We start from the raw sequence: 10,913 nt of genomic DNA on the forward strand, positions 1-10,913 counted from the left end.
TCAGGTGGCAGGGCTGTGTCTAGGATCAGTCCCCATCGGTTCAGTAACATATGTTCCATAAGTTTGTAAAGACAATTCTGTAGTGATATGCTTACATTTAGGTGCCTTATAACATTGATCTGGTAGTTACAATACACACTGGTGTAGCTGAATATAAATTAGTTACTTGCTTTACTGATGTCTCTTTTACAGTTACAGATAGCCGTAAAACCCTTCAAATATGTTTTTAAAGTCTTAGTATATTTTGTAAAATTATTGAAAAAAGAAACAGTGTTGAACATTTTTTTGTCATTTATTTTCCTGTAATATTTATGGTGGTCTGTTGTATAATCTGTAAATTTGTATAATAAAATTGTGATCGTGGTACCCAACGATATGGGATTTTCCATGATTGTAAATGGAGTGTGTGTGAATTGTAATAAAATATCAAATTGAATTTTACCTTGGACTCATTGTTTTCATCGTATCATTTCTATTGAAGTTTTTAGTTAACCTTAAAAATGAAGTCAATTTATATAAGTTGTGCCAAAGGTAAGGCCATTTATTAACATTTGACACAAAATGACATTACTGTTAAATCCATTGGTTCTAGATTGGCAACTTTTAAATTGTTTTTTTGTTTTTTTTTGGATTCATCCCATAAAAACTGACGAAAATTAAATTCTTTACGTTTTTCAAAAATATAAGTTTATATATATATCAATGTCTTTTTTGTAAGAGAACTACCTCTTCGCACTGGGTGGGGATCCTGACCTCCCATAGCGGGCAGGGGGGTACATACTGTGTCTTCTATCTCCTTATATCTGTTTTCCAACATGCTTTCTGTCTTTGTCTTGGAATGAGGTTACTTGGTTTTGTGCTGGCCCTGGCCCGAGTCCTGGCTGGGAGGGAAACAGTCAAATGCATAGTTATTGTTTTGAGAGATGAAATTCTTTTCCTTGTAAATCATCTCTCTGTTATGTATTATTATATTTATTTTTAATGTATGATGTATGCATCTGAGTGTATTCCTCCTTGTTGGATTTTGTGCTTGTGTCCGGATGAGACTTATAGGTGATCTCAAGCTAAGTACATTGATGGTATGCTCTTGGAATCTACATCTGATCCCTATTTGTTCCCAATTCCCCTTTGTCTTACTCTCTCTTGGGTACTTTAATTGTAATTCTAGAACTTTTTACTATCCCATTTTCTTCCTTTTTACTGGCGCTGATATAACCTAAATGTGTTGCAAGCGCCGTAAAACCATTAAAAACATAAAAACAAACATACCTCTTCGCAGACCTTCTAATAGACATTTATATGTGAGGGGAAATAATAGGAATGGTCAACATGTCGGTGAAAGCACTTTTGAGATATAGCTATTAAAAGGTGTATTGTGATTTTCCAATCAAAAATTAGAATTTCTCGATAATATGATTGTTTCTGCATTCTTTCACAAATAACAATAAAATTTGCAATTTAAACGCAATTTCAAAAACTACAAATTCGAGGGCATTGAAATGACTTTTACTAAACTTTGAAGCCTTTTTTTTTCTAAAAAAAAAAACCTCTTTTCTATAGATTGGCACTTCAATTGGCCATAATTCAGCTAATTTAATTTATTTAAAAAAAATATATATTGCAAAATGTAAGATTTGTTTATTCTTTTTAAACCAAAATCTCAGGTTGCCAAAATGTGACACGTGGACCATTTATATAGATCGTCTCAACAGTCATCAGGTGCAATATACTTCATTATGTTTTAATTTCTTACTTAGCGTGTCATATAAATCCAGATTTCCACTTCATAGAGTGAAAATCCCTGTTGGCACTTAACACTCTAATAATATCCACCCCTTCAGCCAGCTAATCATTTACACTTGCGTGTGACAGGTAAGTTAATATGAATAAACAAATGTTTTTCACTGGGTCAAAGTTTTGCTCTCATGGACAATTATTCAGCCACTGACCAGACTCAATTCAGATTGCAAATGTCTTAAGACGAGACCGTATTGCGTGAAATAAAATATACTCTTGATATTGATGAAAAATTTATAAGAGAAGAAAAATTTGAACATTTATATAGAGCATTTCTACGGGCTTATCATGCTCAATGCCGTTCACAATGCTTCTTATATTCCTCCAACAGCTCACATAGAACCATATTTCCATTTCACACAGTACAAGTCACCTATTAGGCGTCACTTTTATATTAACACAAGGGAAGGTGGATTGCGTCTGGAACCAGGTGCTTTTGGCTTACGAAACGAAGACCAAACCATTGTGCTAAGCTGTCATTTATCTTATACATAAATGACTCGTAACTTGACTGACAGGTCTTCAAACTGAGATTTCTGAAAAAAAAGTCTCGGGTTTAACACTTTTTACATTTAATTTTAATCTAGCTATCTATAAACGAAGCATGCTTTTTCGCCCAAAGGAGTTATTGTATAAAGTTTTGCTATTTTGTTGTGCAAAATATTACCCTGTCCTTTTCACCAATAGAGCAATAAGAGCGGCTGAACAAGGGCTGAACGAAGTCCACCACTTTGACTGCTGTCTTTGTGAAAAGGTTGTCGTTCAATATGGATCTTTGAAAAACCGTCTGAATGTGCGTCTAGTTTAAAAATAATTTATTCATTCATCTTATCAACACAAATTTGTTCTTCTTTATCATCGCACTTATCAACAACAACATCATCGTTCTCATAATCATCGCCATCATCGTCAGACCAAGGTTGCATATTTTGGAGGGCGTGCAATGAAGAATTCCCCAAGCACAAAGCATCACGTGACTGGCCTGGAGATGCCTTGCAAGGGTCTGTGTCTAAGTTCAACATGAGTCTTGTCGCTGCTTGCCTCTCGGCGTCCCGCTCCTCGGCAGTCTGACGTCTTTGAATACATAATAACAATGAATTGGTTAATATAATGATAATAATAATAAAAATAATAATAATAATAATAATAATAATAATAATAATAATAATAATAATAATAATAATAATAATGATAATAATAATAAAAATAATACTGATAAATAATAATTAAAAAAAATAATAACAATGATAATAATAATAAAAATGATGATGATGATGGTGATAATAATGATAATATTCAGAACAATTCCTACCTCCATTTCGTCCTCCTATTTTGGAACCAAGTTTTCACCTGTGCATCGGTCATCTTGAGTCCTTTAGCAAGGCTGGACCTCTCGTTGGACGCCAGATATTTTTGTCTATGAAAAAATATGGTAAATCAATGTAACTTTTTTACATTTTTTTTTTACTGTATTCGAGTTTACCATAACTTATCCTATATAACCTTATATAATAATATAGGTATCAGAAGTAGAAATACTAACGAAAAGGTAAAAAGGTAAAGTTTCGGAACGAAGCAATATAAATAATGCTAGTTTTGCGCGCAAACCCATCATCAGCTTTTAACCCCCCCCCCCCCCCCCCCCCCCCCCCCCGCAATAAAAAATATAAGCCGCACCCAAAAAGCAAGAAAAGAAAAATTAAATTCAAGAAAACGCAAAAAAGCAAAAAGAACAACAAAACACCCCCCCCCCAAATAAAAAAAAACGAAAACAAAAAAAAAACAACAAACCAAACAAAACAATAACAAAAAAAAAAAACAACAAAAAAACAAAGCAAAAGGACAAAATAAAAAAAAAAAAATTAAATTGCCAAACAAACAGGGCAGTGTTGAAAAGAAATAAACAAAATGCAATGATAATAGTAGCAGGAGTTTTACACACCTGCTACAATACTCATTACATTTTGTTTACTACATGTCGTGTTCATCGTTCCTTTCTCTTTATGTTAAGCTGACGAATGGATTGCCCCGAAACGTCATTTGCTTGTATTGTTGCACTCCGACCCTATATCTTTTCACATTTTCATTAGTATTAAACAACCCCACACTTCAGGCTCCCTTTATCCTTCTCTTTACTTTATAGAGCAGTATAATTAGGTGCCCCAAACGTAAACAAAGGTCTAGAAGCACATGGCAAACCACATGTTCCTGTCTTGACAGCTCAAGTTCCAATGTAAATTATAGAAAAAAATAACCTTTAAAATTTGGCTGTTAGGTGGCAAAAGAAACACATATTCATAAATACTCGATCATGCATCAAATAATGTCTAGATATGGATATTTTATGGAACAAAAGGTAAAATTTATCAAAAGTTACAGTCTATCTATTTTTAGACCAGAGCAAATTATTGCGCTGGTGTGAACAAAACGAGAATTATTCGGAGCCTGATTTTCAGAATAATTTAGTCTTATATTATTATTTCTGAAACTGTTAGATTTTATGTAAACATATTTTCAATACTGAAAGTGTATTGCCTACAACTCAAACTACAAAATTGGGAGACCTATATTGTGCGTAATTTTTTCCGGTCCCTAACGAAAACATTAGCAACTTGTTATTGTTTACGTTTGGGGCACCTAATTATACTGCTCTATTCAAAAGTAGAGCGCTCACAACAAAAGCAAAGGAACCAGTATCGATTCCGTGTGTAGCCGATATTTTTGTTGTTGTCTGTCCATCTGACACATGTAGTTACGTATTGAGTGCTCCGTGCTGGGTGTGATCAGAACGTATTTTTGCTATTGACTAGCGTCCTATTTAGAGGGTGGCAAGCAATTGCTATTGTCCGTTTGATTCTACATAAACCTGGATAAACGCCTGCTCCATTGGCTCAATGCTGTAAATTACAGCTGATGTAACGATAATATGACATTTCACCTATTTTTTACCAAAATAATAGTAGGTGCAATGCGACTGGGATTTCATTGAAGTCTGGGTCGCTTAGCAGTTATACCATCTGTAGGCCTACGGTCAACATATTTCAGGTAATAAGGTAATAGGAGAAAATATATGTTGAGATTCCGCTATCAATGTGATAATAATTTGATGGTAATGATGCTGATGAGAATTATTATTATAATTATTATTATTATTATTATAATATTATTATTATTATTATTATTATTATTATTATTATTATTATTATTATTATTATTATTATTATTATTATTATTATTATTATTATTATTATTATTATCATTATCATTATTATTATTATTATTATTATTATATTATTATTATTATTATTATTATTATTATTATTATTATTATTATTATTGTTATTATTATTATTGTAAATTTAAGCAATAATGTATTGTTATTATCATTATTATCATCATCATCATCATGGTCATCATCATCATTATCACTTTGATTATTATCTTGGATGTGTAGGATATGGGGATGGCAAAGAGAGGAAAAAGGAGACAAAAGAGGAGGAGGAGGAGGAGGAGGAGGAGGAGGAGGAGGAGGAGGAGGAGGAGGAGGAGGAGGAGGAGGAGGACGTAGAGAAGGTGGATGGGGAGGGGGTGAGTGGAGGATGAGGAGGGGAAGAGAAAAAATATTAAGGATAGTTACCTATGAAATCGTTTTTCAAGTTCCAATATTTGTAATCTTGTGAATGACGTGCGTGGTTTCTTTCTTTTGGCTTGAGCACATCGGCCCTGGCAGGTAGACAGGTTTGGACGCCGGGAGTCTGGAATTGACATACACGTATTATCAATATCGTCATCATCATCATCATCATCATCATCATCATCATCATCATCATCATCATCATCATCATCATCATCATCATCATCTTTATCAGTATCATCATCATCATCATCATCATCATCATCATCATCATCATCATCATCATCATCATCATCATCATCATCATCATCATCATCATCATTATAATTATCTTTATCATCATCATCATCATCATCATCATCATCATCATCATCATCATCACCATCATCACTATCACCACCATCACATCATCATGGCAAACCATCAACATTGCCACCAGGCTGATATCATGCTTACGGGTTTTTCGAATTTTTATTTCCACCCATCGTTCTATTTTCAACAAGCAAATGACCCTATCTGGGTGGGGTTCCCGACCTCCCATAGTGGGCAGGGAGGTATTTACTGTGTCTTCTCTCCCTCTGTATCTGTTTTCCAATTGCTTTCTGTCTTTGTCTTGGAATGAGATTACTTAGTTTTGTCCTGATCCTGGCCGGAGTCCTTGACTGGGAGGGAAACAGTCAAATGTATAGTTAGTTTTGGGAGATGATATTTTTTAAAACTTGTAAATCATCTCTCTGTTATGTACTGTTATTTTGTTTTATTCTGAACATATGATTTGTAAACATCTGAGTGTATTCCTCTTAGTGGGGACTTACTGGTGCCTGGGTGAGACTTTTAGGTGATCTCAGATTCAGTATACCGTTAGTGTGCTCTTGGAAACATTTTCCCCTTGTCTTACTTTTTCCTTAAGTCCTTTTAATTGTACATCCTTTTTACTGGCGCTGATATGACCTAAATGTGTGGCAAGCGCCGTAAAACCCTTAAAAACAAACAAATGACTGGATTTGGCATTGACAATTTATTTACATATCTTGTCTTGAGTTTGTGACTGCTCATTTAGAAAAAGGAATGTGATATTTTACGATACGTGACTAATTGAAGATTTTCTTGGGGGAGGGGAGCCTTTGAGACAGGTCTGCTTAACTGCCGCACATGACAAAATTAAATATTTGTTTTTGTTTTGACTAAAAATCATTTACATCAAATAACTGTAATTAAGATTAAAATTACCCCCAAAAAGTCTTATTGCCTGAGACTTAGTATTTTTCATGAAGAGACGTATGTTTTGCGGATAGATAATCTAAATCGACTAATATACATGCGAGCATTGAAAATACATTATTGTTGTTGTTCTGAGGAGCAGGCACTAACTAGAACAAAATGAAAATGGATATACAATGTTATAATAAAATACCAAACGTAGAAGGAGAAAAATACAAGACACCACTCCCATAACGCCTCACTGAAAAAAAAACAAACAACACAAATATGTAAAATACAAAAAAGAAACCCAAAAAACAAACAAACAGATAACAAAACAAAAAAGAGAAGGAAAAAAACCCCAACAAATATATACAAACAAACAAACAAAAAACCCAGCTTTTCTTGACCGGGAATAACATTTCAGACCTCTATATTATTTCCGTTCACTTAAATACCACCCCCCCCCACACACACACACACACAACCCCCCCCCCCTGCCAAAAAAAATAAAATAAAAATAAATAAAACCCAACAAAAAAAAAGAGAAAAAAAAAGACCAAAAAAAACAAACAAACAACCCCCCCCCCCAAAAAAAAAAAACAAACAAACAAAACAAAACAAAACAAAACAAAAAAACCAGAACAAACAAACAAACAAAAAGAGCAGACTGTTACTTAGTTTTACAACTAAGTGCAAATCAGGCAGGTGCAGTGGCGTGGCGTGATTACAGTATAAGGTGGTGCCAGAATCAGAAGAAAATGACTTAAAACATGCTATATTTGTAAATACAAAAGAAAGGGGGAAAATGAAGAAAAGATTTACTCAAATAAGTAAGAGTTGGTATATACCATTTCTCAGTTTTATTTTTGTTTTATATGCTGTAATCCGTTTTTAAAAGATGGATGCGGTGCCAGGCACCAAATCAACCAAAATAGCCACGCCCCTGGGCAGGTGTATGTCTGATAAACTAAAGCAATTTTGAATGAGCTTGATCTAACATTGCTGTAATATATTTTTGTTGGTATGAGCCGACGTGGACATATTTGCAGATCTGACATCCAAACGCTATTATGGGCCTATTTTAACATTGTTGTAATGGACAATATTGGGCGTCATTTAAATTTTTTTTTTTTTAGATTTCCATGATAAAACTGAGCCCATAATGAATTGGATTATCAGAGCTGCAAATAGGTGCACGTCGGGTTGAGCTTATTTCCTTTTCAACAATGAGCTCATAACAATTTGGGTTATCAGACCTACAATAAGTACACATCGTTTTAGATCATTATTTCTGACAATTTTCATACCTGCGTCTTTCCAGTAACGTGATTGTCCAGTGGCGTAAAGTCCAGAGAGGATGGGGAGACTTGGCCGAAACCCGACGAGCACTGGGGTTTCCTTGCCTGCATCTCTCGGAATGGCGAGTCTTTGATGAGGGTAATACTGTGGGTTTACTCTAAACGCCGAAACTAAACTACCACAATTGTCCAAGCAGGTTGGAGAACTGTTGTCAGAGGGTTGTGTAAGTCTGGAATTGACCGGAAGTAATGTTGGTTTAGGGGGAGTTGGTGGTAGAAATAATCCGTCATTTGTGATTGGTACATGGAATGGTTTTGGAAAGAAAATAGGCAATTTGTCGTTGTTATCACTGGAGTATTGTGTTTGAAATAGTTGTGATTTTTGAAGGTGTAAGAAGTTGTTAGATTCACCGGATTTTCTGAGCAGTCGTACGTCTTGAAAAGCTGACTGAGCTTCTTTGTTTAAAATTTCGACTCTTTGCGATTGACTTGAGCTCGTGATTTCCGTGTTTTTTGCTGAGTGGTTTTCTACATCTGTGATACATTTGGAAAAACGTTCTTGATTTGTGGGGATATGTGCTGTCATGTTTCCTTTGTCATCTGGATTTGTCATCACCCTTCCGGATTGGGGACTTAGCATCAAGTCAAAAGGTCGTGAATCCGAGTCAGGAATCAGAGGCGTTATCTTTGGTATGTTTTGAAGAGTTGTATAATAACTTTGTGAATTTTGCCGGTTGGGTTCAAACGATGAAACTGGGGAAATTAGGTCACTAGAACGAATCAGACACTTTGGAATTTCAATAAATCCACTCCCATTGCATTCATATTCTCTTGTTGGATGTGAGCCATGAGGATGAGACGAACATGTCATGCAATCTAAGCACTTCTCAATTTTACTTCTATGCTTCACATTTTTGTCATCATTATTAACATTATCAGAGGCACGACTACCTGCCGCTTCCAGGCACGATTCATCGTCGTCAAGCTGTTTGCTGTCTTGTCCCGAGCCAAGAATCTTATCGATACTAAACGACAGCTGAGTCTTTGCTGGTGATTTTGAAATCATTTTGTGACCTATAAAGTCAAACAAGAAAAAAACATTTGATGAGTCATTAATCGACGATATTTGAGACAAATATGTGACCTACCACAACAAACAAGTATTATGTTGGAATGAAATAGATGAAGGAAAAAAAAAACGTTTCAAGAAAAAAATATTACCATACTCAGGAAATTTCAGTTTTTAGAAATTTAAGAATCAAATCTGTGCCACCTTAGTAAAGGCTTTTATTTTAATTAACATATTGTAGGTTACTCTCAAAATTCAATTTAAAACAATAGATTCACCAGAAGCGTACTTATTTGCAGGTCTGATAACCCAAACTGGTCTCATTGTAGTAATGTAAATACACTCAAACCAACGTAAAATATTGTCCATTAATACGAATGTTAAATCGGTCCAAAATTGTGTTCGGCTATCAGACCTGCATATTTTATGTGCACTCCAACGTAATACCGTTTTGATACCATTGGTCACATACAAAACAACATGGCATATAATATAAAAGGCGGAAATAATCTCTTTTATCTAAAATGCAATATGAAATGGGAAAAGGTCACACCCACACAACACAAAAACAGATTTATCTTACCCACACAGAAAAGCAACAGGTACCTTCTCCTATACATAATATTATTCAACAAAATGATATCTACAACACAGTGTCAAGTTTTTATAATTATAACAAAATATTTTCGTTCAATGTTATAATGCAAAAAAAAAAAAAAGATAAAATTGTTGGTTTCATCGTATCGATTGTGACGATTTTACTATTGTTGGTAAGGAGAGGGTTAAACGAAGCCCTTAATTATGTTCGTTTATCAGACCTGCAAATATTACGTGCTGTATTGGTACTGTATCAACGTTTTAAAAAATATTGAATAAATGTTGAATATCTGAATATATCAACTCTTATACAAGTTTAAATATTGAAAGCGAAAGCAATCAATGTCTTACCCATGGATCTTGTTCGTACTGAAGTCTCCCACAAAATGCTTGGATATGCTGGCTGAGATGTCTGTTATATCCCTAGTCTCCTATCTCTACTCACACGATGACGACACGATCGTGTAAACAAACCCGTAGCCACAACTTTGCATGTTGTACATTCACCACCTCCACCACCCTCGCCTCATCCACCACCATCAACCACTACTATAATGATACTACGTTATTCTTCGTCTTCTTCCTCTTCGACAAAACATTTTTTTTTAAATGGCAAGAAAACTTACTTCAAGTAGCGATTGATTAAAATGAGCTTCAATTGTCAAAACATCTTTTTAGATACACGACTTGTAAAAATCTGACCTTCATTTTATCAAAAACTCGTTTTTAAATACATGACTTGTCAAAAACTGTTCAAATGAGTCTCAGGGTTGAGAGAGTTTGGCAAGTTTTAATCGAAAGATGTGTATGAAGTAGTGTCAGTCAAATCATGGAGTAAAAGAAAAGGAAAAAAAATCCCCAAAATCAGACTGTCCAGTCGATTTTAAGATGATTATTTTTCAAGTATTTTTATTTCTGTTCCGTCTAGCACTGTTCCATATAAACCTTTTACGATTTTTTACGATACTGGACGTAAAGGTTCTCTGCTAAAATAAGAAAAAGATGTTTTGTGAGAATGCAATAGTTACTTTGCTGTTGCTGCCGCTGCCGCTTATTTTGTTGACTGCTAATGTCCGACAGCTTGTTTTTGTCATTCTCAGCTTCCTACCACATTCCCATTCATCACCTGAAACATATCTGGCACCGACCCCCCCCCCCCCCCCAATTCGCGCTTTCCGCCAACCCCCTTCACTATTCACACTAGACTTATTAAAGTCACCAGTCCTCCCCTCTTGTCTTCTCTATAAGCAAAAGAAAGAATAAAGATGACGTAACTCAGCTCTTTGCTATTGGGTTTAGACCTCAGGTTGGATGA

General features: G+C 34.8%; 1 protein-coding gene across 1 annotated transcript; it reads right to left on the reverse strand.

The window, feature by feature from the left end:
- Positions 1-510: 510 nt before the first annotated feature.
- LOC144964646 (uncharacterized) lies at positions 511-10,069 on the reverse strand. The gene is made up of 5 exons (XM_078899136.1): positions 9,950-10,069; positions 7,942-9,006; positions 5,435-5,552; positions 3,110-3,214; positions 511-2,871 (listed from the first exon to the last, which is right to left on the reverse strand). The coding sequence occupies exons 1-5, from the start codon at positions 9,951-9,953 to the stop codon at positions 2,613-2,615; spliced, it is 1,551 nt and encodes a 516-aa protein (XP_078755262.1). The 5' UTR covers positions 9,954-10,069; the 3' UTR covers positions 511-2,612.
- Positions 10,070-10,913: the final 844 nt, after the last annotated feature.

The sequence above is a fragment of the Berghia stephanieae genome, chromosome 2 (assembly GCF_034508935.2).
Source record: "Berghia stephanieae isolate SIO BIC M18660-M18661 chromosome 2, UCSD_Bste_1.3, whole genome shotgun sequence".
Classification (NCBI taxonomy): Eukaryota; Metazoa; Mollusca; class Gastropoda; order Nudibranchia; family Aeolidiidae; genus Berghia; species Berghia stephanieae.

Excerpts from the sequence above, each read along its gene's own strand:
- LOC144964646 (XM_078899136.1), bottom strand. Across the intron at positions 5,553-7,941 it reads ACGTTACTGGAAAGACGCAG|ACTCCCGGCGTCCAAACCTG; the intron begins GTATGAAAATTG and ends TGTCAATTCCAG. Across the intron at positions 3,215-5,434 it reads CTTGAAAAACGATTTCATAG|ACAAAAATATCTGGCGTCCA; the intron begins GTAACTATCCTT and ends ATTTTTTCATAG.